Source organism: Eimeria necatrix, genomic scaffold (assembly GCF_000499385.1).
Source record: "Eimeria necatrix Houghton genomic scaffold, Enh_scaff110, whole genome shotgun sequence".
NCBI classification, from domain to species: Eukaryota; Apicomplexa; class Conoidasida; order Eucoccidiorida; family Eimeriidae; genus Eimeria; species Eimeria necatrix.
In genome coordinates, this window is record NW_013651893.1 from 1 (window position 1) to 26,719 (window position 26,719).

General features: G+C 50.1%; 8 protein-coding genes across 8 annotated transcripts; 5 read left to right on the forward strand and 3 right to left on the reverse strand.

Annotated features, from left to right (window-relative positions):
• Positions 1-1,239: 1,239 nt before the first annotated feature.
• Positions 1,240-3,819, reverse strand: ENH_00003910 (hypothetical protein, conserved; the record flags this gene model as incomplete). Its single annotated transcript, XM_013578332.1, has 10 exons — positions 1,240-1,299; positions 1,437-1,475; positions 1,662-1,727; positions 1,871-1,980; positions 2,135-2,248; positions 2,388-2,466; positions 2,641-2,967; positions 3,205-3,321; positions 3,425-3,499; positions 3,673-3,819. The coding sequence occupies 10 exons, from the start codon at positions 3,817-3,819 to the stop codon at positions 1,240-1,242; spliced, it is 1,134 nt and encodes a 377-aa protein (XP_013433786.1).
• A 1,108-nt stretch (positions 3,820-4,927) lies between these two features.
• Positions 4,928-7,766, forward strand: ENH_00003920 (actin-like family protein ARP4a, putative; the record flags this gene model as incomplete). The annotated part of the gene is made up of 4 exons (XM_013578333.1): positions 4,928-5,814; positions 6,691-6,922; positions 7,189-7,360; positions 7,546-7,766. 4 exons carry the CDS (start codon positions 4,928-4,930, stop codon positions 7,764-7,766), a joined length of 1,512 nt encoding a protein of 503 aa, XP_013433787.1.
• A 2,651-nt stretch (positions 7,767-10,417) lies between these two features.
• Positions 10,418-13,724, forward strand: ENH_00003930 (GE19232, related; the record flags this gene model as incomplete). Its single annotated transcript, XM_013578334.1, has 8 exons — positions 10,418-10,568; positions 10,869-10,949; positions 11,134-11,279; positions 11,649-11,993; positions 12,370-12,550; positions 12,635-12,948; positions 13,136-13,427; positions 13,555-13,724. The coding sequence occupies 8 exons, from the start codon at positions 10,418-10,420 to the stop codon at positions 13,722-13,724; spliced, it is 1,680 nt and encodes a 559-aa protein (XP_013433788.1).
• Positions 13,725-14,275: 551 nt separating this feature from the next.
• ENH_00003940 (zinc finger (C3HC4 RING finger) protein, putative) lies at positions 14,276-16,100 on the reverse strand (the record flags this gene model as incomplete). The annotated part of the gene is made up of 2 exons (XM_013578335.1): positions 14,276-15,543; positions 15,665-16,100. 2 exons carry the CDS (start codon positions 16,098-16,100, stop codon positions 14,276-14,278), a joined length of 1,704 nt encoding a protein of 567 aa, XP_013433789.1.
• A 997-nt stretch (positions 16,101-17,097) lies between these two features.
• On the forward strand, positions 17,098-19,359 carry ENH_00003950 (hypothetical protein, conserved; the record flags this gene model as incomplete). Its single annotated transcript, XM_013578336.1, has 3 exons — positions 17,098-18,145; positions 18,420-18,520; positions 18,826-19,359. The coding sequence occupies 3 exons, from the start codon at positions 17,098-17,100 to the stop codon at positions 19,357-19,359; spliced, it is 1,683 nt and encodes a 560-aa protein (XP_013433790.1).
• A 2,015-nt stretch (positions 19,360-21,374) lies between these two features.
• Positions 21,375-23,507, forward strand: ENH_00003960 (hypothetical protein, conserved; the record flags this gene model as incomplete). Its single annotated transcript, XM_013578337.1, has 4 exons — positions 21,375-21,947; positions 22,117-22,258; positions 22,592-22,654; positions 23,347-23,507. The coding sequence occupies 4 exons, from the start codon at positions 21,375-21,377 to the stop codon at positions 23,505-23,507; spliced, it is 939 nt and encodes a 312-aa protein (XP_013433791.1).
• A 246-nt stretch (positions 23,508-23,753) lies between these two features.
• Positions 23,754-24,327, forward strand: ENH_00003970 (hypothetical protein, conserved; the record flags this gene model as incomplete). The annotated part of the gene is made up of 3 exons (XM_013578338.1): positions 23,754-23,775; positions 23,935-24,029; positions 24,196-24,327. 3 exons carry the CDS (start codon positions 23,754-23,756, stop codon positions 24,325-24,327), a joined length of 249 nt encoding a protein of 82 aa, XP_013433792.1.
• Positions 24,328-26,086: 1,759 nt separating this feature from the next.
• ENH_00003980 (hypothetical protein, conserved) lies at positions 26,087-26,584 on the reverse strand (the record flags this gene model as incomplete). The annotated part of the gene is made up of 1 exon (XM_013578339.1): positions 26,087-26,584. The coding sequence occupies one exon, from the start codon at positions 26,582-26,584 to the stop codon at positions 26,087-26,089; it is 498 nt and encodes a 165-aa protein (XP_013433793.1).
• Positions 26,585-26,719: the final 135 nt, after the last annotated feature.

The following is a 26,719-nucleotide window of genomic DNA, read 5'->3' on the forward strand; positions in this document are numbered from 1 at the left end:
GCCAATGCAGTGTTTCTTTTAACGCCTCTCTGCACAGACGCGGTGCCAGGACTCGCAAGCGCAAGCCAAAAACTGCTTATGCTTAGCAGATCGCAGACACGTGGCACCATCAGGTAGGGAAAGTGCTTTTTCGCAGTGCTTCCTCACAGAACGTCCCCATCCTGCCTAGCAATTTACTGGCGCCCACCGTCTACATATGGTCACACGCCTTTCGCTGAAACTCAGGTAAGGATATGCAGTGCTGCCTCCCACATGCAGAGACAGAAGCTATCCTCAGTGATTGCAACAGGCTGTATGAGTTTCAATAGCTCATGGGCTCTTCTTCCGTGCTACACGACACATCAAATGCAAGCAAAGCCTCGTGCAATGGGTGCTTGAAGTTTAGATGCAGCGCGAGATGGTACGAGTGCTCACCCAGCTCCGGCGTCGCCGCCAGCAGCGCACAGACGGATTGGGCCCTTATTGCCTCGCTATGTTGGAAGGGCAGAGCACGCGGATCTACATGCAGCAGCTTCTAATGTCTGCGGACTCAACTGACCTGCAGTGCGCTGTACGGTGTACAGCACACCACGTCCTTGTACTAGCCACTTTTTGCAATGAGCGGGATTGTGGTCAGTTGACTAGAATCCCGCTCCTTGCAACAAGCGGCAAGTACACTGTGCGGCACCGCACGTCTGGGAAGTTCCATTGCTGCTGATCAACCATTTCGCGGACTGGGGAGGACTATTGCTCATAAGCTGTACTCAAACCTAGCCCCGCGACATTCCTGCAATTCTTTTGGACTAAACGTGCCATCGGTACGGACGCCGGACGCTGTAGCTGCTCTGTCAAACGGATAAAGGTACGCGGCTCGCGTTTCATTGTCAGCACTAGCCCCGCGTTGAATTGTTAGATTGTTCACGTCGCCTACATAAGAGAAGTCTGGAAAGGCGGTGCTTAACCTTCAGATGTCTCTCATATGTGCTGAAGCAGGCACCAGCCTATAACGTGACCACGTACGGTTACAGCCTTTCCGGTTTAAGACAAGCAAGGCAATGAGCCGTTGACACTGATTTGAAAGCCAATGTGGAGCACGCGCACGTCCCAGTGCTGGCACAGCCAAATTTGCGGCGTATGTAGTCGTTTCTGTTCCGCGACAATGTGCTGTATTTGCGCTTTAGCCGAACATCACAAAACTGATATCTGACGCGATGACGTGAAGCATGTACCCAATTTGTACATGCACTTCAGCTGCGAACCTCACAAGAATGAGGTCTGCCAGGACGATTTGAAGCGTGCGCTCAGCTTTGTCTCTTCAAGCTGCAAGTAAAGCACAAGAAAGAAAGACTCCATAACAAGTATTCGCTGAGTTTCCTCCCATGCAGAGGGGCAGCACTCATTGAGAAGACGGCATACGGCATCCAGTCGATAGCGCTGCTTTGGCAAGTCTAACGCACCAGTTTCTCATAGTCTTCTCGTGGAATTTGTCGCGTAACCTGCAAATAAAAAGAGATGCTAGCAATCAAGTGAGTACTGCAGTACGATTCAGGCCTGAACGAGTGAAATGTTCAGTTGCCTGAAAATTTCCCAAAATGTAGAAGCTGCTAGGCAGTTAAAAAACTTTGAGCTACCAGCACAGTGCAAACGAAACGGTGGCCTGTGTCGAAGTGGAGCCTGTTGACTCTTGCCTGAAGATCACGGTCTCTATCAAAACGCTGCCACGGTTGACCCTTCTTCGCATCGTCCTGCTGCAGCATGAAGCACCCACCATCGCAGAGATACAGCATCACCAATCCAGCGTAACCTGTGGTTTTTTCATCACCGTTACTTGTAACCGACAAAACGCAAGTATCCGGGATCCTTGACAGTTTTCGTGGTGCTCCATACGCACAAACTCCTGTTCAACCGCCTGCTCTGCCGCCCGCTTGCCCCAGACGTTTCGAGCCGCATCCATGCTTCGTTTCCAACGCTTATATGCTTCTTCGCCTTCCGCGAAGTCCCCTGTTCACCAGACAAAACCTTGGAACATTCTGCGTTCTAGTGCGCAATGTGATATTTGTGCCAATGCGCTTCTGCAATTAGCAAATGCTAAAGTCATCTCCTGTAAGTTTCAACGTAAAATCGTCACTATACGCAAACAGTGGCTCATGTTAACCTTGCTCTCGCATTTCCCGAAGGCTTTGCAATTTGCGGGATTTGTTCCATTCATCCATCACTGCCTTCACCCGTACAGCTTCTTCGTCATCTTTTTTCTTTTGTTGCAAGATTTCTGGGCCACAGCAGCAAGCAGCGTGTACAATCCAGTAATCAGACAACACCAGACGATCATAAATGACAGGCGTCTTGACTGAACGCGAAGTGTTGCCACGCTGCATTATGTCTGTGGTTTTGAACAAGGACGTTCTTACTCATTCGCTTTGCAGCAGGTTTATCATCTGTAGCAAGGCATCGGAGATAGGCTGGGGCTTCAAGCATCCACTCCTCTCTCTGGAGTACGAAGAAGCAATTACTGCCACACAATATGTCTGACCTCACTTAAGCAACAAAGCAGATTGCTCCGCTGCTGCAATCGCTCCATTTGAAGCAAAGCATCAGCATCTGAATATCATGCCAAAGTCGTCTCTTTTCAAGGGTTTGGGAGACTGTATTTCGCAAACTTACTCTAGGTGCTCCTCCAGCTACCGTTGACTGGTGTGCAAGCTCTTCCTGAGTAGACTCCGTTGGTAAAAGACCTGAATCTTGGGGCTGTTCGCCTCGCCAACGCTGCACAGCTTCCTCGGCCTTGCGTTCCGCCCTCTCTGCATCGAATGCTAGTTCCTTAGCGGGATTTTCTTCACTTTCATGAACTTCGGGCTGTTGAAGTTCGGATGGAAAGCTCGACATGTCCAGCTGTGAGCGCAGCTCCTTGCAGCGGCGCTTTACGAGCTTGGACAGCGAATTTTTATAAGTCAGCGCCTTTCTCCAGCCTTTGCCCTTTTCACCCTCGACCTTGAAAGAGCCACAACGCACTACTAGCATCCTGAAAATTCACAGAAACGCTGCTGTATTGCTGCTACCCTGCACTGTTTTGACTACACTTCATGAGGGCAGCCATGTCCAGTGCGCCTAAAATACGGAGTCAAAGCACCACGCTCCGGACGGTATACATTATTTCTTCGTGTGTGGCGCTTGTAGATTAGAGAATCGCAGTGGGTTCTGTGCGAGGTGAGGTAGCGGGTGACACACCTCGCCAACACATAGGGCTCGGAAAAGGTGACGTAGCTTCTTCCTCAAACGTAGGTCCCCAAGGTCATGCAAATACACAATGCCCCACGAGTCTAGCTGCTCGAATACATCCAACAGCTGAATTCAAACAGGCAGAGACGCCATCGTTTCAATCAATGATCAAAAAATTCCCCGAGCACAACAAAGTACCTGCATCTTCACCCGAGCAAATTCTGTTTACCTCCTTTTCCATTTGAGGGGACAACCGTAGTAAAGAGATAAGAAGGCGATCAGCATCTTCTTTGTCGATCGCGTCCTAGGGTCACAACGCGAACATACCTTTAAGACGCGAAAATGCTCAACAACCCTATACGGCAACTTTCCCCGAACCTACCCTATTGACTTGGCTTATACGTTGTTGTGACGCATTTCTCACTAAAGGCTATAATATCCACCACTCAGAGAAAGGAACAGCATAATACTGCATACCACTTGAGAATGCTCTTCTTCTCGTTTTGTGTGCTTTTCGCGGCTCTTCTTTTTGGATTTTTTCCTCTCCTTTTTTGCCTTTCGTTTTTTACTTCTACTTATGTTCCCCCCCTCAACTTCACTGCTGCTTCCACTCGAATGACCCATCTTGCAAGACCACTTCCCGACAGAAAAGACTCCTCAACCTAGGAAGGCTGGCGCTCCCGTTCAACAGACTATTCCAGTCTTTGCCATACGAGCGCGTAGTTCATGCATTCTTTATGGCCCAAAACTGTTTCACTGCAGCAGCAAGATCATGGAATGAACCCACTAGCGCTGCGTCATGTGGTCCTCTGAAGCCATAATTACGCTTCCTGGCTCTACAACAGGCACGCGTGATCTTCACGCACAACGCCTCTTGAAAGTTGGCAAACTGCGTCAACAGCAGCACCGCAAGCTTACTACGAGATACACCTGGAAGAAATGTGTATACATGGATCAGAATCAGAAAGTTGTGCTGGGCCTGCTGCTGCACGTAAGCGGCGACCGTTGCACGTTATAGCGATTAAGACAATAGCATGCATCTCAGTCATCGAAAGAACAATTAGGCAACAGAAATAATAGAAAAGCAAAACTCAGCTTATGGCAGTCAAAGCTTCTGCACAGCCGCATGCAAGTCGTTCAAGGCCCCAGTGAGTTACAGGCGGAAACGGAGTGAACACAGAATTCAATACCATGCATGCATATTTTTTAGTATCTTAGTAGCTGTGAAGAAGGCCATTTGAAACTGAATGCTGCTGGGGAGTTATGCACTGCCAATAGAGCGAACGCAAACTCATTGGGGGGTGGGACCCGGAGGCGGCGCAGTGAAGATATTTACCTTTCTTGGGAATGCCTGCTGCAAATGCATTAAAGCACATAAATTTGATAGTTTTGCGGTAATCCTCCTAGCATCTGTGACTTCCGAGGATCCCATGGACACTTCGTCCACTGGAGCACGTAAATGGGAACAGAGGCAGCTGTTACCTTAGGCCCAAACACTCGGACTCGGCCACCTATAAAGTCGGTGCACAGGCAAGAAAAAAGAAATTAAGGTCCACAACAACTCCCAGAAAGACTCTAGTTTTGGCTCCGACGTTGGCTGCACCCTCATGTACCCCTCTACTGTTCCCCGCTACCACTTGAAAATTTTCCCGTGTGGAACAGTCTCTCTCCCGTCTTAACGTGTCTTGGGTTTTCGTGTGAAGGAGGTTCCGCCTTCTTAGATCTTCGGAAGATGGAATTGATCAGCTCAAGCCTCGTGATTGACATTGGGGCGTCAAGCACGCGCGTGGGCTACGCAGGCGAAGGAAGCCCGTCACAACTGCTGAACTCATGCATAGGAGTTCGTCAGCTGCGCGGCCCTCAGGAGGGTTTATCAGCAGAAAATCACGGCCGGAGTAACACAACGCGCGAGATTATCTTCCCTCTGAACTTCTCCCAGCGCCGCGATTGTGTGGAGGTGGTGCCTGCGCTCTTTCCCAGCTGGCGCGGGGCTACTGGAAAGCGGAAGATGGACTTTAATCCCGTGTACACCCTGCACGAAGAAGCATTCGAGAATCTTGTAGCTCTCAGTTGCACAGGAGCACGCGCAGCCCGCTTCGGTCGCAGAGGGGACGAAGCTTATCCGAACTGTGTAGACTCCAATGGTTCAACACGCTCCCCTGAGAGTACTTTACGTTTGACGGAGCTATGCGGGATCGGGGCAGACTTGCGAGAGCAGCCGCTGCTCCTTTCCGAGCCAAACATACACAGCAGGGAGGTCAGGGAAAAGATAGCAGAAATACTTTTTGAAAGTTTACAAGTAGGATCTTTGTACACGGCGAAACGCGCACTTTTGGCATGTGTTGCATTGGGGAGAAGCAGCGCTTTGGTCATCGACATGGGGGCTTCTGGCCTATCAATTGCTCCCGTTTCAGACTCTTTCGTACTAGACCAACATGTTACGGAGTGGCCAGTAGGCGGCGATGCAATGAGTCAGCTTCTCAGCGCAGTTCTCGTGGGGCACAATTTTCCCGTGCACCCTAGCTTTGCGCGATTTTCGGCACAGAGCAGAATGGTGAAGGTTTCACTAGACAAACCTGGGGACTGGGATAACGTTCATCCTTCGTACATGCACTGGAGGTGAGCGAAGCGGCATGTAAGGGGCTCTACTAGGATTGCAGCGCTGTTGCGGAGCTTCTTACTGTGGAGATCTTTTTTTGAAAATGAAGATAAAGGAAAAAGGAGGAAAACTTATACTGGTTGATATTGCAAAATCGTCAGAAGAGATGAGATTAGCGGTGAAATGCTTATCGAATTCGGAGCTAGCTGTTCTCCTCGAAATGCGTTAAGGCGTACTTTATTTTAAAAATTATAATTAACTTCTAATTTAAATATTAATAGTATAATTAATTCCAATATTTTTAAAATATTCATCATTTTTTTAGTTTATCTTTTAAATTGAACACGCACTGTACTATAATGTACTATTAATGGAATTTAAAATACAAATGATTCATTATATTCATGTTAGGATTTTCCCTAATAGTAATAACATAATATGAGCTAGCTAGACTGCTCTACTCCGTTTGTGTTTATTTAAACAAAGTCAATAAAGCCAGGAAGGAATTGAACCCACACTATTGTGGTCCGTAGCCACATGCTCTTCCATAAAGCGTATGTAGGTGGTTTTAATATATTTTTATACGGAAAACTTGATATTTGTTTTTAGTTTAAAAAAACTATTAAACTAGAGTCTGTTAGGCGTAAAAGGAATTTTTTGAGGAGTAGTGAAATGCGAAGATGTGAGACTTCGGTTGCTGTATGGTCCACTCTGTGACTTGTCTACTCATCGCCCTTGTAGCACATTTACTGGTTGGTCACGACACGTGCGAAACACTGGAAGTGGGAGCGCCGGGGTTTTCAGAGAATTGCTGCATTTTTTTGTTTTATTGCTGAACTACAGTACTTTTGACGCTGACGTGGTTCGTTGAGTCGTCCTGTTTGTTTGCTGTACAGCCGCATGCAGACTCTTTCGTTCCTAAAGGAAGGCTTGTGCCGCGTAGCGGATGACCCAAGGGATGTGGCCCTAGCTCAAAAACCTATCGCACTTCCAAGCCCTCAACAACAAACCAAAAGACGTGGAGTTGCAACATCAGAGGCTTCCGGGTCGTCTCAGCTTATATTCCCGTGCTCAACAGGGGCCTCTGCCGCGGCGCTGCTCTCCGGTGGTAGCGGAGTTGAAGGAGGGGTCATGGAGCTGCCTGATGGCACACGCCTTGAGGCGGAACAACTTGCAACGAAGGCAAGATATGATCGTAGTTCAACTGATATCACCTGCGGCACACGACTCTCAACTTAAAGTATCCATTTGGATCAAGGAATCGTCCAGCCTACTTTCCTTTGTTGGGAATGATAAGCTACGGAGCGTTGTAGTCAGTTTGTAGACAGCCTTTTTGTGGCTTCATGCTATCTTTTGTAGTAGCCAGAACTCTGCTGAGCTGTGCAACGTTGCAGCTCCCAGAGATACTGTTCTGCCCTGCACTTGTATCGTCGGTTCCTGGCGGTGGCGGTGGCTTTCCAGGGCTGCCTGATGCAGTGCGACAAGTGGCAGAGGCGGTTGAGACTGATGGTAATCGCGACATCCTTAGCGCTTTAATTCTCACAGGCGGCTGCTCTTGCATACCTGGTAAGTAATCGCTCTTACCTGTATGTGAAAACTGATTTCCTCCTTTTCTTGCCTTTGGATGGAAAGGACTGTGGGCACTCCGGACGCGTTCTACATCGTATCTACGTGTCACATGCTGTTGTCTCACAGATGTTAAAACAGGACACGTCAAAACGCTGTTTCACTGTTCGCCTGTGTGCATGTAGGAATGGTCGAAAGGGTCAACCGCGAGCTGGTAGAAGATCCAGCAATATGTGGGGGACAGAAAGTCCGTCTACTGGCGGTTCCTGGGTCGTCAGAGCGCCGGTATTCAACTTGGGTCGGCGGGTCGATTCTTTCAAGTCTCAGCTCCTTTCAGGCGGCGTGGTGTAGTCGTGAAGAATACGAAGAACATGGCCCCGCCGTTGTCCAGCGAAAGTGCTACTGATGTGTATGAGGTGGATGTAAATCCCCCATGGACTCTACAGCTGTTGCAGTTTTATGCAAGTTTGAGGGCTTTTGTTTTGGCAGTTCACATACAGCGATGGCTCATGCGGTATGCGCCGCGGGGATTCAACGACGCTGAGCCGTTCTTTAGTGGCAGATGTTCCGCAGCTGCGCAAATGGTGAGGGGCATGTTCACTTTTCGAGGCGCAGGACGCCTTGGATTCGCGAGATGCAAGCTGTGGAATTTTGCAGGTTTCCTGGGACTACAGTGCAGATGACCGGCCTTGATTGCATTGCGCAGAGAGGGTGTCGTAGTAAGAATGGGATCTGTTGGCGCTTATTTCTAAGCAAAAGAGATGCGTACCTGTAGTGAACAGCAGCCGGCCCCACTACAGCCCTTTCTTCCTCTCGCTGTGGTGGCTGTTAAGCGCCAACTCTGACACTTGCAGAGAGACAGGTGCTGGGCAGCGGAGGTATACTTCTGATTGCTTCGGTTGATTTCTCTGCGCTGTGGCTCGGCAGGGCCTCTTGTTATCTCACTACGCTCCATTGTATTCTTGCGCATGCCGTGACACGTTTGCAGCTGCAACAGAAGGCCTGCAGAGGTGGGGCCCAGGCTGGATCCGCCTCGACTTAAATATCCCCTTCACCACTGCAGAATGCATATTCTTAAGAAGCAATAGTTTATAAGTTTAGTCATGTGGAACGACCAGGAATTTAGTTGGGCTGCGATGCCGACAAAGCGCATGCAGCTGAGAATCCAGCGCGCAGCTTACAGTATTGGAGAGGCGCACTGTTGCGGAGTCGGTGTTTCTCATTGTTATTACTTATATTCAAGACGATTCGTTCTGAGCTGTCCCATTCTTAATTTACGACATGGCTCAGTTCTGTTCTATTCTGATACGCCGTGAAAGAGTGCTTGTGGGTGGCCTTGCATTGTACAAGCAGGTAGTCCATTGCAGTTCGCACCTCTGTCCTTTTCCTGTCCTATTCTACAGCCTGTGCACGTTGGCATGACAACTGCGCCCATAATGCACAGGTAACAGCGCTCTGCGACAGGTCATCTATCGGGTTGGGCACCAGATCACGCCTATAGCAACCGCCCGCATAAGGCACTTTGTAGTAAACAACAACGTCCACTTCTCTGTGGAACCAATGTACTTTCCACGCATATCAAGGGCATCAACGCACAATGCCGTATACTGGAAGTCCGCAACTTGCCGCAACTTGCCGTATCTGTTCTTTCAGTGGAAGGGTACCAACATAGACTGCTATGGCAGCGCCCTTAGCTTGACACGAGAGACAAGCTTTACTCGCACTCTCTGTATAAACTCGTCGTAGCCATACGTAATGTGTTCGTTACTGGCATGGCACGAATCGCACCATATTTATTGGCGAGCTCGATGAGTTGTCCTTACCGCGGTTTACTCTTCTTTGTCCTTATCACGGTTTACTCTTCTTCAACCCTGCGACTCAACATGCAGTAGTGACAGGTCCACACAGATGAAAGTATAATAATAACAGCTTTATTCTTCGGTGGCGGTTCTCATAGGCTCCCAAGCATGGGCCTCAACGTGTTCCCCTCAACTCGTCGTCGCCGTTTTTTCGGCAGAACAGCCTCCAGCATGGCAGCAGCCTCGCATCCATTCACGGGCTGTGAATACTTTCACTCTCTACTCGTTAAGCGTCTATTTTGAACTACTTACTGTTGATACTTAACGAAAAAGAAGACCATGATGATTCCTGGCGACAATCTTGGTGCCTTCCAGGGAAAGCTGCCGTTTAACCCGTTGATAAAGTATTGTAATGTCTCAAATAAAGCCAAAAGCTTCAAAAAAAAAGAATTGACTCTGCAGTTCTCTCTTTGAAGCCACGTGGGAATACTTTCCCTGAGGCCAGACACATGTCCTCGCGCCGTCCCAACACATGAACTCCTTTTTTCTTGGGTACTATGCGATGGCTCGAATCAACGAGCTATTAGTGAGGTTAGTTTCGCTTAAGTGAAGTTTTTGCAGCCAAGGTTTCGTCTCCGTATCACACCTTCTGATGTGAGCTGACTGCGGTGCTCACCGGCACGCTTACCTGTCACGCGCTTGACATGCGTTCGACGGTACTCTCGATTATTTATGCTGGCGATCTTGAATATACTCATTGCTTAAACTCCACAGTGTACCATAGTATGGTTACTTTCAGTGGTTTACCCGCGTAACTGATGGAGCGAAGACCGTTTGACGGCGCAAAGTTGCCTACTACACTCAATGGTCCCGTCGCCACTGTTGAGATACGAAGAACTTCCTACAGACGAAACTTCATAGAAGGGACAAATCCTGACATTGCAGCTGTGCCGATGTGCTAGCTGTGGGTTAGGCGTTCATACTACTGCACTGCCTGGGCTGCAAATAATTTATATGTGCTTCTGTGTTCCATTGCCTAGCCTGCAAGAGGCGGGCAAGAAGGGTATTGAGCCCCGCCGCTTCCAGTTGTTAGCTGTACAACATCAAGATCAAAGGGAGTGCGGAGGGAATTTAGTACATCTCTTGTTGTTCGTGCTGTGCTAGGAGGAGTTGTATGCACGGACGTTGGGCCAAATGCTAACGTCTTCCTCTTAAGTGTAGGGCGCATTCCAAGCATTTCTGATTGCAGTTCTACAGGATGAATGACCAGCCTTCAGCTGATTCTTCAAGAAGCGCCGAACTGTTGCTGGGCGCTAATGGGACGGGTGGTAAGGAAGTTTATGAGTATACGCCGGATCCGGGTTCTGTAGTATTACATGCAGGCTCGTCCAACGACGGTTTCGATAGAGGTAAGGAATTTAGCTCCCGACTCACGGACTTTTTAGCCCACATCGACAGATGTCGTCTGGCTTACTGGATCAGTGCAGCTTTCCCGCATATACAGGAAAAGAACAAATGCCCGCGATCTTTCTGTGCCGCTTTCGCTGTTATCTGCTTCCTGAGAAGAGTTACCGTCTCTCAGACCACTGCAAATTTCATCAAAATGCAGTTAGCGGCCAGTGTAGCAGAGCCTTACATCCACTTTCTTGGTACAATTTTCAGTGGTCCGGGAAACGGAAACTCTTCTTTCTAGCTCTCTCTGTTTGCAGACGCTTATCGACTGACGCGAGGTGCCAAGGAAATTGATGACACAGAAGTTAGCCCAGCGACTGCATACGAATTTTTCAGAGGTAAACGGTGCCTTTATTGCTTTTGACCATGAATCCATGGCCAGCCACTGCGAGGCGACACAATTTCATGCGATTGAACGCCAGGTGTACTGATCCATTAACTGACACTTTCGTGAAACAAGAGGAACCGTCAGCAGAAGCGTGCCTGTATATTGACGGTAGGACATGCTTTTTTCCGCTTCAGGGAAGACGTACAAGAGCACCATATTTCGAAATGGCTTTGCGGCGCGTAGGGGTTGGGGGGCTTCGGACTCGGGCACTTTGGAAGTTAGAGGGCAACGGACGCTGTGCAACGCCCTGAAGTGCGGCCGGATAAGCGAATCTGAATCTGTGAGTAATGGAAACATTTTCTTCTTCTTCTCTTGCTGTCGAGGCACTCGCTGTGGAACTGGCGTTCCTCAACCTACTCACGTTCATTTCTTTGTTTTCTGGTAGAGGGTGTGCCGCAGTGTCCCTTTTAGGGTGGTGTAAAACCGAAGGCAGTGTTTCTTTTTCAGCTTGTTTTTTGTTTCCCGCAACCTGTAGAGGAGTTTCCGTGGGGACGTCTCAGCCAGAGCTGCAGTTGTGCGCGTACAAACTGTATGCACACGAGGGGACAGTGCATTAGTTCTTGTGTAACGATTCGAGGATAATTGCTGTCGAGCGTAATGGCAATCGTGCGCTGTTTCATGCGTCGGGTTTAACTTATGATTTGTCCAGATGTCTTCGTCTGTATCCGAGTTTCCGGATGGCTCTTCCTTCGAAACTCCAATAGGGAGGCTTAAGCGCCTACAGGGTGAGGTGGAGGATATGCTGGATTTTGTGTCGTCTTTTCTTGTCGAGGAGAGGGTGCCAATCTCCGAACAATCAGAAGCAGAATCTGCATCCAGCCAGAGGGTGCCGACTCCAGGAGAGCCGAAAGACGAATCAGAACACTCGAAGCATTTGGGAACCCTGCAAGTGCATTACCAGGCACGTCGCCTCCCACCCGCCGCGCAGGAGGCGCTCTTTTTTGGACGTGATCCTCTAGCGCTCATTGAAGAGCTAAAGAAGCTACGCATGCAGGTATGCCCCTCCCAGATCGGACGTGCCAGGGAGCATGAAATCTTCCACTCCTCAGGAGTAGCCAGTTACCCCTATCTGGGTCTTCCTCCTAATCTTTAATGGCTTTGTCCGCAAAACGAATGGCATCTATTGGACCCATCCTGTGCTCTGGGCCCGCATATACCATTTTCACTCTCCCACGGGCCTGCCGTCAGTTCATGTTATACATGGCGATACACCACAGTGAACCTAAAAAGCTCGTTTTTGGTAGCTGTGCCTTGTCTTTCAAACGCTGTTCCCCCAAAAGTATTACTTCACATCTAATATTTTTGCTCCAAATAGATGTACAACTTAGCCCAAGTTTCCATGTTCTGGTTGTTCACTGATGCACCCTAAGGTATCGAGCATTCTCAGCGACAAAAGGACGGAGGCGCTAGTATCGCACATTGAGCCTGTAAGCGGCATGCGTTCTGGAGCAGCGCTTTTGCAGCAGCATCTTTCTGCTGCTTCAGCTCACCTGCAACAGACGCTGGACAACGAAGCACGAGGGACATCAACTCTCCCCAGTAGCATTCCACGTAAGTCACGCACAGCACTCGTTGACGACTGAGCCAATCTAGTTTACTTTCCACAGCTAGAGCTCGAAAGCTCCTGTGTAGTAGAGGATGTCACGGCTGCAGCGGCTGCGGTGACGGACTCACACAAGGAAGCATCTGGCGCCGGCGCTGACGACGGAGCGAAGGGATCCCTCACTACCGCTTACGAAGTGTACTGCGTGCCGTCATTGTCTCCCATGATGGAGCAGAGCCGCATTACGACCCTAGAAAGACGCCTGGCTCTTGTAGAGAACAAGATTGGCCTCCATAAGATGAGTCTGCTTCCACATGCAGATCTGTTTGAAGCAGTTAATGAAATGCAGCAGCGCATCAAGCTGCTGGACAACCAGAAGATTGAGAGCCTACAGAAACGAGTTCAGGTGTGGAGAAGTGGAATCACAGGACCAGGAAGCTCACAACCGCAGTTGCAGGGAGATCCAAGGGCATGCCGGGGACGGTGGATATACAGTGGAATTTCAGTTATGTGAAGTAGCCAGAGTAGGACGCACTCAAAATTGCAGTTTTCAGGAAAAACTGCATGGAGTTTTGTGGCTGGACTGCGTTCAGGGATTGCTGCTAGAGTTGCACGCGCTGCAACAGAGACGCCACGAACTGGACATGGCTGCGGAGGGTGTCTCGGCAGTCTCCACCAGCGCAGCTTTACCAGCGGGGGAGGAGCCTGGAAAGGGGCTTCCTAGGAGCCATTCACCTTCCAGCGACTGGCAGCGAGTTGAAGAACTGTATGACATATGCGAAAGGTTTAAAGCTCCGGCAGCAGTGCTTCCGTCCGTGTTACAAAGGCTGAAGTTGCTCAAGGGGATTCATCAAGAAGCAGGCGGCGTCGCTGTTCGTCTTTCCGGTAACTTTGCACTTATCTTCTGCACCTCCTCCGTGCTTTCTACTAGAGAGAAACGATGGAGCATATTCCACAAAAACGTGGCATTGCCGTACAACCAATAGCTGGTCTGGCTGCGTTCCTTGTGCAGTGTTGGAGAAGCAGCAGGAGGAACTGCAAACCTGGGTGAGGAAAGCAGACGAGGCGGTTAACCAGCTGCAGAAAACAGTCTTAGAGAGCATAAGCTGGGCTCAGAGGACAGTGGCGCAGATGCAGCAGCGACTTGCTGCTGCGGAGTCGTCGACAACTGAAACCGTTTGAGACGAGCTGGATGCAGCCCACGCATTAATTGCACTTGGCAAGTTTCCAAGCAGTGTGCTGGTGGGCCTACTTTGAAGGACTTGTTCATCAATGGAACTGAAGCTTCAGTGTACTGGGCTGCTGGGCGTTGCCATCTTCACTAGCTACTAATTGGGTGCTGTATACGTTCGCCCACGTGATATGCTGACTCAGTGATACGCTGATTCAGCGCATGTACACATGGGCTGAAACGTGTCATAGACCCATACAGCCATCTTTTAGCTAGCAGAGAGGCAAGTAAACAGGCTTTCACAGGAGCGAAAGGTTGGTCTAGGTATGAGCAGACGCGAGCAAAAGGGCATATGGCTGCCCGCTGACGGCGATGCGACACCCAGTGGTCTCAGTCTCAGCGTAGAGTAGGAAGAATGCTCCCGTCTTGAGAACTTGAGGTGGGCCATGCAGACAATGTGGCCACTGTAAACCCAAAATCCCGGAAAGCAGGCTCGCAGTGGCAGGCTGTTCGAGCTGTTAGTACACGGTGACCATTAGGCTGAAACAGTACGATTCATGACTTACGAAATGGCTGACGCGATAGCTGAAGGCGGACCTCTGGCCCCACCTGTTCCCCTTCCCACAAATGAATCTTCTTGCGGTGTTACACAGCCTCGCTCGACCGCATTCACGTGGTAGGCGATGACTCTAGCTTCTGTTTGGGCGGAATACCTGTACTGTAGCAGTAGGCACTTGCCTGCGCAGTTAAGGCGTCTGGCCTTGCGCACAAAATCTATTGAGTGACTCTTTCCGAGCACGCGCCCCTCTAAGGTCAGCTCTAGGGCCACCTCTAGGTCCAATGGGTCTTCAGGGGACCCTGTTACGTCACTAACGCCTTCTTTGTACGCATCTCCAAGCACTGGAAGACGGTCGATATTAGATAGAATTCCCGTAGGACCCTTTGTGAACAGTAGAGGCTGCAGCTGCAAGGCAAGATACCTCAGAACAAGCTGGATCGACATCCGGCTCGGCACGCGCAAGTAAGGGCGATCAATTAGCGGCAGTTTCAGTGGAAGCGGCAAGCCATGGGCATCCTGACGACGGCTTTCGCCCATTAGTGCACCTTCCCCTGAGCACTGGCAGGACTGTGATGCTTGGTGCTGCACGCGCACTTCCATCAATTGGCCCTGATAAGTGTCTGGTAAGAGCGCAATGGCTGTTGTCTGCTGGTCGTCAAAGAATGCAGGCGACCCTAACAGCTGGTCTACAAATTCGTCTAGCGACTGCTGCTGCTGCTGCAGTTTCTGCTGTTCACCTCTCCTGCTGCTGCTGCGCAGTCCCTCTCGCTCCTTCTGTACTACACCGCGTTGGTCCTTCTGTATTAAGCTTCGTGGCGCGTCGATGTTTTTTTGCTGTTGCTGATAGTGCAACGCTTGCTGATGCTCGTGTTTCGATTCCAGTGGCATTGAGGATTTGAGGTGCAGGTAGCCGAGTGCCTCTTCTGCTGCAGCTCTAGCTTCGAGACGAGCTCTCCTGTGTGACACGGCCTCTCGCCTGAATGGTCCCAGTGTGAGACAGCCTGTGAGGTATTCAGGAGGCAGCTGCTTATGTTGGTGCAGCTGCATATACCGCTGCAGCTCCTCCTCTTCCAGCCGCTCCTGATATGCAAAATGAGGAAAGAGCTTGTCGACAACGTTTTGCATTGTGCGATCAAACAAAACTGCCGCGTTTGCTGCTGGCGCTGACGCTGTGGCGCCGCTGCTATTACTGCCGCCTAACACGCCCCCAGCACCGGCAACGCAAGCTGCTGTCACGCGAGGCATGTAGTGTCTGCAGTCTTTGCCTGCTCCTAGACAAATAACATATTGCACAGCAACAAAGTACCGAAGACTTCAAGCCCGTAACACTACACCATGTAAGCAGTGCACCTCCGTAGTGAGCAACCAAGTGGTCTTTCTGCGTGGCCTCACCATCTCTGTGCGGAGTCAAAAGCTGCATATTTCTTTCGCAGTAAGGGCAGCAGACCTCCTCTGTCTCTCCCCTGTCCACGTAGTCATACAAACACCAACGACAAAAGGTATGTAAGCATTCCTTGATGGTGACAGCATCTCTGAAGTAGCCGCTGCAGAGGGAACAGCGGAAGTTCTTCTCTATTGCCTTCAAGGGAAAGGAAACATCAAGTCCTTCATCCCCTTCAAACGTTACACACTGCTCGCTGTCGCTGTCTTCCTCCGACTCGACAGCTGGAAGCGTAGGAGTTCTCTGAACGCTCACAGCCCTCGTCCGCTTGGGGCGACGGGAGGCATCAGTGGCGAAGGGCGTAGTCGTAGGCGTCTCCGGAAGAAGCGCAGGATTGGATGCTTCAGGAGCTCCAGAAGTTCGCGAGGGCCGCGGCGAGCGCTGCATCGGGTAGATCCCTTAGCGCACGATGCTGCGAACCTCACTTAGCGCTTCCGCCTCAATGCCAGGGAAAAGCTTTCGCGGAAATCAGGGACCAGAAGTAATTTGTCCTCTGGCGCACTATTGGTAGCGCTGCAACGGGACCTGGAAGCTAAGGCAAAAGGCCATTTGATATGCTGAAGAGAAGCAATATGCTCCTAATGTACCAATATCCTACAAAGAAAACAGTACGAACGAGTTCTGTTTCAAACGAGGCACGGGGAAAAGGAGAGAGTTCACGTAGGTGTTCATGTCACCGGCTACAGTCTTCAGTAGACCTTGCATCATAATTGGTCCCACAACTTGCCCCACGAACTAGATTTCGAATAGTATTTTTTGATTTAGAAGAACGCAATATTGGCTTGCTACGCTTTTCAGCCAACCACAATCTTTTGGGGCTGTGTCAGCATACCTTAAGGGCCCCCTCTCAGGGCCCCAGGTCCTTCTGTCTGTGACTACCCTTATGGAGAAACACTTGATCAAATGACTATACAGAGACCTCTTCAACGAAGCTGCACATGGGAGACTTCCGCTTCCTTTTGCTCCATTAGAAGCTACAAATGTTCTCGCCTGCCCTACTAACTTTCTTGGTGTGCCCAGAGAAAACCTGAGAGAAAGATGTTGCTTTCCAGTTGTAGATCCACCTAAGTTGCAGAGTTTCTGCTTTCATTTGTTCGGATCTCAGGATTTGCTGAGCCCATCTTCTTGCTCAGGCTCTTACGGCACGGCATCGTCGAGAAAACCGCTTTTGTGGCCACCGGCCTCCAATGTTGTTTTGGGCATCCTCTTCTCTGCTCACTTGATGTTATCTCTTCGTTGAAAGGCCTTTCGGGCCCATCTGCGGCTCTCTGTGTGTGAAGCCTCCTCTTTAGGCCATTTCGGAACTATTTCCTTTTATCGTTGTTGTGCGCATGTCTTTCGACAACTACTGAGCCGCTAAAAGTTTCGTTGAACGAATTTGAATATGAATTCGACACCGCCGGTGAAGGGCCCGTCTCAACAGCAGCAGCAGCAGATGCTGCTGTTGCAGCAACGGCAACAATCAGCACAGCAGCAAATGGGACAGCAGGTGCTGCAGCAAGCGATGACGCAGCAGCAGCATACAGTGCTTTCACCTCAAGGTCAACACGTGCCATTACAACAATCCGTGCTCCAACATCCCCAGCAACTGCTTGCTCAGCAGCAGCAGCAGCAACCTCAGTTGCAGCAACAGCTGCAGCAACACATGCTGCAGCAGCAGCAGCAAGCACGTTTGAGCTCTCTTCATGGAATTTCTCCTCATTCCTTCTCACTTCCTTCACAGCCTATGCCGATGCAGCATCTGCAGCAGCAGCAGTATATACAACGCCCACCTATACAGCAGCAACTAACGCAGCAGCCATCAATGCAGTTGCAGCAGCATCTGCAGCACCAGCAGCAGCTCCAATTACAGCAACAGCACACGCTGCCAAGCTCGCAGCGCCATTTCCTGCAAAAGCAGCAGCAGCTCTATGCCGGGCAGCAACAGCTCAGTCACCACCAGCAACAAGGGTCACTGCAGCAGCCACCACAGCTGACCCATCAGCAGTTGCAATCGCAGCAATTGCAGCAGCAGCAGTTGCAGCATCTGCACGGACAGAATCCGTTGCTGCAGCAACAACATGCGCAGCACACGGACACAGCTTCTCTGCCACACATGGGAACCCCTAAAAGTACCGGCATCAACAGCACCGCAGCCGGTCCTGGCCTGATGGGTGCTCAGCCTCTATCTCAACGTCCATTCCCCGGGCGGGTGAACCCCCATGGGATACCAAAGAGCGCCCCCTCACCATCAACTATCATTCTTGCAGCGGCCCCTATGGAGGCAGTGCAGATTGCTGCGCGTCCTGGTAGTTCCTCGACTGTTGCCGACCTTGTCAGGGAGGTCATGGAAGCGGCAGAGACAGCAGACCAGGAGGCTGACTTGCACGGGGCAGCACGGGCGACAGACGAAGGTTTTTCTGTCCACGACCTTCTAGATTTCACTGAAGACGGTAGGGCAAAGATATAGTCAGAATGTTATGAGTGTCTACGGTCAACCACACAGGGCTTAATGTGAGCGCTTGAGGGCTCGACGCGAGCTGTGTGGCATAGCGGCAGTGTTGGCATGGGGAGCCTAGAGACTTTCACCGCAGCATACTGGGCATGGAAGGAGGCACATGTCTTTTTTCCGGTTGCAAAGTTTATGCGGCCCATGGCTCGCGCGGAGTCCTCCCTATTCTTGTGCACGCTGCCGGCGTGGCTGGCCCTTTGTCTTCATGTTTTCAGTTGCAGCCATCATGGAGGCATTTTTAAGTCCAGATATGGCGGTGGCGGCAGAGGCACTGGAGTTGACAGTTCAGCTAGCTCTGGACTTTGTCGATGACCTCGTAAGACTGGTAGTAATCAATAGCCACTGCGAGCGTTTTTAGTTTCATTGAGAGGTTTAGAAGTCTCTACAGCAGTACATGCACAATCTTAGTGCCCTTGTATTTGTTTATAAACAATACAAATGTCTACTCAAGCATGTGGATTGTACGCGCTTCCAGTTGAAGGATTCAGAGACTCGCACTTGTGGCTGTGGTACTGCAACCCTACTGAGGCAGGAAGAAAGGGCACGAGCTTTCAGACTTTCATTGTGTGTTTGAACTATGTGTTTGGTGTATGGTCCGCCAAATTCTGGTTGCATTGACAGGTGGAGAAAGGCGTAGAACATCGACGACAGCAGCAAGAGGGGATGCGGCGGCCACGGGGATCCCGCCTTTCTCAGCCTCAGCTTTTAGCGGAAGACCTCTTAGTTGGCCTTCGATCCAATCCACGAAAAGCTCTAAGGTGCAGAGAGGCACTGGAGAATTACAGGCAATTGGAGGCATTGAAGCTTGCGTTCCCAGAGGATAGATATTTATCTGCACCAACCCAAGGACACGACGTGGTGCCTGTTTCGCCCCAAGGCGGCAACACCGCTTCGGGGCAGCAGCCTTCAGCGCTAAACCCGCCTCCTGTGCAGACGACATCCCAGGATGCGCCGATGGTTGATCCTTCCCACGGGCATATCTCGCCACTCGATCCCTTAGTAGCGAGGCAGAGGCCAGTTGCATCTCCGCATACAGAGGACTGTCAAAGTTTGACACCACAATCAACGCTACGAGCGCAGCAGCATGATGCCGGATTCGGCAGCCGCCCGGCCTTCACTCCTTCATCCCCAAATATTTTGCCTCTAAGCACATGATGCTTTTAAGTACAGGAGTGAGGCGCTTCGAGAAGTTGCAGAGGCTGTTGCCTGCTACAAGCATGCAGGCACCGTTGTTTTTCTTACTTAGTTCTGTTTTTGAGCTCACCGGAAGTAAAGTCATGACACTCTTCATGTAACAGACTTTTGGCCGCAGCACTGCATCGGCAAACCCCAGGCGTCGTCGCCTGTCTCGTGAGGACACGCTTCAGCGTAGCGGTGCATTTCCCTTAGAACAGTTGTTCACCGCCAGCAACACCGCGGCACTGTTGGCAGTCCGCAGATTGTTGACGCTGCCCCGCATCAGCTGCGCCTTAAAAGCACGCTTTTCTGTTCATGCAAGCTGCACTGGGGCGTATGCAATGCAAGACTTCCCACTGTGGGATTGGGGGCACATGGGAAAGTCGTTTTTCAAACATTGTGGTCAGGGGTTGAAAGAGCTGATCAATGCTGCGCAGAAGTGAGCATGAACAGGAGCCCAGAGATAGGTTCTCTGAGAGCAAATGCAACACCCACGAGTCCACCTGCCTGACACGTCCGCGGCCCAGTTTCAGTTAAACAACTTCACAAACAACCTTACAAGCAACGGGCAGATGAGATTGTATGTAGGAAGCAACGTGCACCGTACACACAGAGGCTTGCAGGAAAATCTCCAGAAGGTTCCACACATTCTTCCGTATAAAACATTGTTACTTGGAAGTCTCTGAGGATGTTCTCCCCGTGCCGATTTAGCTCAGTCGGTAGAGCGCCAGCCTTTTAAGCTGGTGGTCGCGGGTTCGAGCCCCGTAGTCGGCTCTTGACTACGTACCGCTTTTGGAATTTGGCTTCCTCACCCGTAGTAACATGAAGGTACATAGTGACTTGGTTTTGCTTGTATAATGGTGTACCGTCCTTGACTGTTGAACCTGAAAGAACGATTGCGCGGAGACTCTTTCGACATTGCGCGTTGCATTAGAAGGCTTAGACGCCACTGCAACTTCGCGGGCAGATTCCTGAGTGAGTCAAAAACACAGATTTTGCTACAGGAGAAAATCTACACCTTACTCTCAGGACGCTGAGTTTGTTTGCTTGCGCGATGGCGTGTAATACATATCGGGCTTTCTGTCCGGTCGGCAGCTGCACTACTAAGCAGTTTAGGGGTCTCTGTGCTTGTTACGCAATGCGCATATAGGGCGAAATGCCGATTCTCTATCAGAATTGAAAAGACATGGATGCATTTCGGTCGCTGCGTGACAGTACTGCAAGAGTACGCAGTTATCGTCTGCCTGTGATCGGCGGCAAAATGAGCAAGTATGAGATGGTTTCTCTTATGCACTCTGGCATACAGCCCAATAACTCACAGCAAATACGCAGCCCAACCGGAATAATCAGTGTGACTTTGATTTCATTATTAGCAAGACAACACACATTGGGACCAGTCCTGTTCACGCAGTTCTACCCTGTTGCAGATAACTGACCTGAACATTTCATAAGGCATCAATATGATCACATGAAGTTTATTGTACCGTGATTCTCAGCTATTGTCTTGAAAGGTTACTGAAAGAATAATTGCCCGTGACAGAACAGTGGACATCACAGCCGATTTAGCTCAGTCGGTAGAGCGCCAGCCTTTTAAGCTGGTGGTCGCGGGTTCGAGCCCCGTAGTCGGCTCTTTTCACCCTCGTTTGTTATTTTTGATGATGCTTATCACCGAGAAGACTCAATTTGGTATGCTGATGAGAGCCTTTTGTCTTGCAACATAACAGAAAGCTGTATTAGCTTCTGTTCTTCTTTCTTCTACTGGCATTACTCGAAATCAGTTGCGGTGCCCTAAAGGGGTGTAACAAGAGCTCCAGAACATTTTTTTCCGAACCGCTTCGTCTTCATAATTAGGGAAAAGGTGCGAATCTGGCAATCTTTCTCCGGTTTCTAGATTCATAGGTTCTTCCTGGCGCAGAATTTCTTATTGACCTGAATCTTTCAAGACGCAGGCAATGCACACAGGTGGAGGTGATAACCGGCAAGAAGGCTGAACTATGTTGCGTAAGGGAAACCAGGGGAAAAGTTCGGAGCCTATTCTCTCGGACTTACAGCTAACGGGTGCGGTGAACAGGAGTGGATCTCTCGAGAGCCAGGACACGGGAGCCGAGCCACCAGAAGGCGAGGCAAGGGCGATCCACTGTGACGAAGCAGAATATCTGCAATTCTCTGGAAGTACATCACCACTGCGAGTCGAACAGCAGCATTTCGGCGGCTATTCCTCCTCGTCGTCATTTGCATGTGAAGCGGAGGCAGTTTCTGAGCGCTGTCTGCAAGTAATATTAGAGCATGAGGAGGAGGCAGCTTCTTTATCCCCCGCCATTCTATTGCAGAGACTCAAAGAGGTCCAAAGTGGCCGCCAAGGGGACGCATTATATCCAGATGATTACGCTCCAGCTGACTGCCCTCATGTAGGTCAGACTTCGACAACAAATGAAGGGCCACAAACCAGCCAGCCAGTGGATGGCGTGGCTTTTGATGTCGACAAAACCACATTCCGTCACAAGCCACACGTGGAGAGTGAACGAAACAGAGCAGAGACCCAGCAAGATTCGCAAGTGCAGGAACAGGTCAGTGCTCCAATAGCGCCTGCGTCGGCACTGTATCTAAGTGGCTATGCCGAACCTGTATGCCGGGGCTTGTGCACCAAAGCGCTGGCTCAGTTTCATTCAGCAAGCACAAGCCGGAGGACTTGGAAAGCATGGAGCCGTCTTTGTGCTGTGGCGTGCTCCTCTGCAGGATATAGCTCTATATGCGACGCGTACCACAGCTATTCTGTTGCTTTCTGGGCCATCGCCAGTTCGACTTGATGACTTGAGACGGTGTTGGATGGCCTCTCCTATGCTTCTTCGCAAGAGAAACCTCACAGCACTTATCCTTAGTGAGCAGTCCACCTCTTATGTTGCTCACGGAATGTATTTATATCCACCCATTGGCCCAGGGCCCTCTTCACAGACTGGTTGAATGCATTGCAATTCTATAGATTTTAGGGAAAATGCTGGCTGCCGGCATATTGCAGGTCGACTAAATCGCCACAGCATAACTGAAGAAAATGTGCATAAACTCGGGACGAGCATCCAAAACTACGTACACACAGCCGCATACATGTTTCTGTTGCTTCTGTGGCCTGAAGAACTTGCAACGATTGTACAAAGCAAAGTACGGAGCGGTATGGCGTGAGAGCCTCTGGGCTGGTCGTTTGCTTGCTACGCAGATCGCACGGCAGGAATAGCTGCATCGTGTTTCGGCCTTCACCTCCTGTCCTTTCTAACCAAAGGTGAACACAACTTTTTCATTTCCACCTCTACGAAGACAGGTCGGTGCTATCTGTTCATCCGACGTAGTTGAGCAGTACTTCGTATGTTTTCTTTCCGGCATTCTTGCGAACAGGGGTCAAATACGTCGTTTTTCGTCAAGACCTTAATCTTACTCCTCATCTTCGGTGTATCCGTTCCACGCGTAAGCCTTTAGCTACGCAAAGCACATAGTTCAACTTGATTCTGGATGTGCCTCACGACCGCACAGCATTTTGTCAAGTGGTTCAGTGCCTATCATGCGGGTAGTTGCCGTAGTTGCCGTAAGGTGTCTCGTATGCCAGCAGTACACAAGGATAGGATCACTGAGACACTAGCTGCGTACAGTGGGTGTGGAAAGCAGTCTCTGGTGGAGGCTAGCTCCGCGTACAGAAAGGAGGGGCAGAGTATGGACGTAAACGCACAGCAGAACAACACTTTTTGTCCTCATTGCAATTGTTTTGCGTTTAACGGAGTCAGGCAGCGTCTGAAGGTAGTTATGTTGTAGCTGCCGAGTAACTCTCGAAGTGTGACAACGCTGTCTTGCAGCAGTGCTTATGCTTAATGGCGCAGTCGTGCTGCAGCAGAAAAGGCGTCCAGCGATCAACTGCAGAAATAGTACTCCTTTCGTTGTGTTTGCGTAATAGGTATATTTCTGTTTTTTTTTGGAACGCAGGCGAAGAGGAGCTTCGCGGGTTTTTGCTTTTTCTGAGCACGCAATTTTTGTGCTTACAAGCGGAACTGCCCTTACGGACGTTAAAGTCTAGTCTGTGGAGTGTAGGCCGTCAAGATCTTCTGCGAGACTTTGATGGTGGGGTCACATGTAGTTGCTTTTAGTTGCTGTGTCTCCGTAGCGTCGGAATGCAATGCGGCAGTCTACTTTGTTCCCTTCGGTAGCAACTAAGCCTAGAAATTATCATCATTCGCATCTCTCAGTTGTGCGAATGGACCAAACTAGAAGGGCCATCTATTCAGAAGGCTTAATAAAATTGATAATCTGATCTAGTGTGTTTATGCTTTATGCGTCACAGATGCTTCACTGCTGAAGGCGGTTCAATGTAGAGAGCTGCCACAGAGTATGCAATGGGGAGACACACAGATTCCCGTATAGCTGTTTTCAGCGGCTGCATACATCAGTGAAGTTGGCAGTCTACACTTGCAGCGAATTCCTTCGCTCATGTCCCCTACTTTTATGTGGATTAGTGTGCTGTGATCCTTTGAAAGTTGAGTTGTGTTTTGGATTCTGCGGTCGATGGCCTCACAGAACTCGATTCGTTGGTAGGCCTGATATCTGAGTGCGAATCTCTCAAGTATATAGTGGTGAAGCGAAGGCCTTCCGCGGTTGACGAGGACACGCAAGTGAGTCCCTTTGTAGCGTACCAAGACAGCGCCTGCGGAGCAACACACGCTGCGTCTTCGTTTTCGTTGCCCCTAAATTAATTTAATTTGTTGCGGCATCAGCACATGTGGCTATTTGTGCGTATATGCATTCGTGCATGCATGGTTTTGTTTGTTTATTCCACAGGACAGCGTTTTCCTCGCACCCACTGGCCGTCTGCTGCAGGAGCTCAACTTAAACAAATTTCGAAGAGAGTGCAAGGAAGCGTTTGGATTGCAGCCCCCAGGTTCTCGCTTAGTCCCGCCAGACAGGGATTAGAGCGACGCCCTTTCACAATTTTAAGGGCAATGCAGCTGCAGAAGCACAATCAGCGGCTGACGTTTTTAAAGGACAGGGATTCCGAAGACAACAGCCATTACGTGAGTGGCTTTGCGCAACTTACGCTTGTCGACTAATGAGCCATATAGCCAGCTCAGGCAGGAAGTAAAGTAAAATATCACCTAAAAGAGTGACGTCAAACAAGACAGACGAAGACTCGCCGGAGAAAGTTGATTTGGTGACAACGATAGAGCTATTGTTTGTGCCAACAATGTCATCGTACGTAGAGCTTTTTCTGCCGATCCCTACATTTTCTTGACAAGCTGAGGGTTGAGCAAGGCCATAGGTTGAAGTTGCCGGCTCTCCAGGATTTTAAGATTTCGACGATTGCCACAAGCGTAAAACGATATTACGATCGCACTTGTGAGGACGACGCCGGCTACAGCTGCTGACGGCGCGCGGCATTGCTCTCAATAGCTCTGGCAACGTGGTAGAATTGAACAAGACGGCTGGTAGCTCGAAAACAACCGTGGGAACATTTCAGACATCCAAAGGCATTTCCATCGCATGCGTGCCAAGTTCAAACGAATGGGAGCAGTCCCCTTCGTCCTTCACACCAATCTGGGGATGCCACAACCAATGATAGCTGAATGGAGGGATCTGCCGCGAAAAAGCTCCGATTGTGCAGCCCTAAGCTTGGACCAAAAGTACACCATATTACCTGGAACAAAATACTCTGTACGGTGGGTGACAGCTTCGGCAATAGTGAGAAAGAGCCATGGCGGTGTCAGCGGCGAAGATGCCAGCTGGTGATCAGGTGCATATCAGACTCAGTAATACTTCGTACACTGACTTTGAGCTTCGGCAGTAGGGAACTTCAGTCAGCTGTGAGGCAGTGAGGCGTAGTCTACACACACAGGTGTATGAAGGTGCCCAATATATCTGATGCTGGGAACAGGAACTCCGGTTCTAGCGACACATCTAGGAAATGATGACGCAGCGCCCATGCCCATAGTCATTTACGCACCATCCTAACATTCCATAGATCAAGCCCTTCTCCGTGCAAAGAATGAGCTCTTCGCTCTTTCTCCGCCTCTCGGGGAAACGTTCGATCAGTCCCAATCCTAAAACTAGGAAAAGTGTGAAGGATTGCTACGCATATGTTCGTCTGAGACGAAGAGAAGCTCCCTGAGCAGCGCGAAAGAACTGCATTTTCAACGCTTGCCTCTACTCCCAGGGGAAGGGCAATGCTCCCAAGTGGCACGTTTTTCAGTCGCCAGCATGAGCAATGGCGTGGAAGCTTGGCAATGAGCCTATACAGCTATAGGACTGGATACGTGCACCCTATATGGCTGGTAGTGTGACTGATGGGGTAATCCAATGTAATTTTTATAGAGCACTTTGTTTCCAAACGTCTCTAGCTGGAGCGCTACTGGCTGGAGCGGAACTGCCTTGACTCATATACCTGTACTAATGCGGCTTGTTTCCAGACCCACAGTGATGTCATTAACACTCTTCCGCCAAATTTCGAGTTACTACGCCATGGACCGACTACTTCAGAATCGAAGTAGCCCCATGTAAAACATTCTGGGTTGGCGAAAGAACATTTCTGTACTTACGAACCAAGCCTTAAGTTGATACAGAGAGCATGCGATGATAATGCAGAATGGAGGGTGCCTTGCAGCGTCCGTTGACGGCTCTTAGGGTGACGACAGCTTGTGACCGACCATTTGTCACTTTCATTAGTGGTGCTTCACCGTTATGTTCCTCCTTTCTCCTGAGTGTCGATAGCTCCGTACTTGGTCTTTAAAATCTCCTCTGCTTGCTTTCGTTCTTCTTTTGTCATTTGAGTGCCATGCTTCCTCAGGTCATTGAGGATTGATTCATTGGAAACCCCTCCTAAGCTGCCAGGAGAGGAGTCTGCCGCCTCCATATTAGATGGTGGGTGGGTTGCTGGTGGCTCCAGAGATTGCTGCCACGTTGTCTGGGCTTCAGTAGAGTGGTCGGCAGGCTGGTGGGCGGAAAACGAGTGCTGCCCCTCTTTGTGAGATGCCCTCTCGTCAGAACGAGGAGTGCTGAAGTTTTGATCAGACATTCTTCCTCTCGGTTTTGCAGCTTCCCCTGCAATAAAAAACGGTGTAATGGCGTCAACCGCTATGCAAGCAACACGGATGAAGCCAAACTGGTACCGTGTCGAAGCACTGGAGTCAAATATTAGGGCTGCAACGAATGCAAATAGGCGCAAAAGCAAATCCATAATTGGAGGAAAATGGAAGAGGCCGCGATGCGAATAAGTATTTTGTCGAAGGGACTGAGAAGCGTTACAGCAGACCGCCAGAGGAAGCCTACCTACTGCTGCACACGGAAAGCCAATTCATCTAGCCATCAGTCC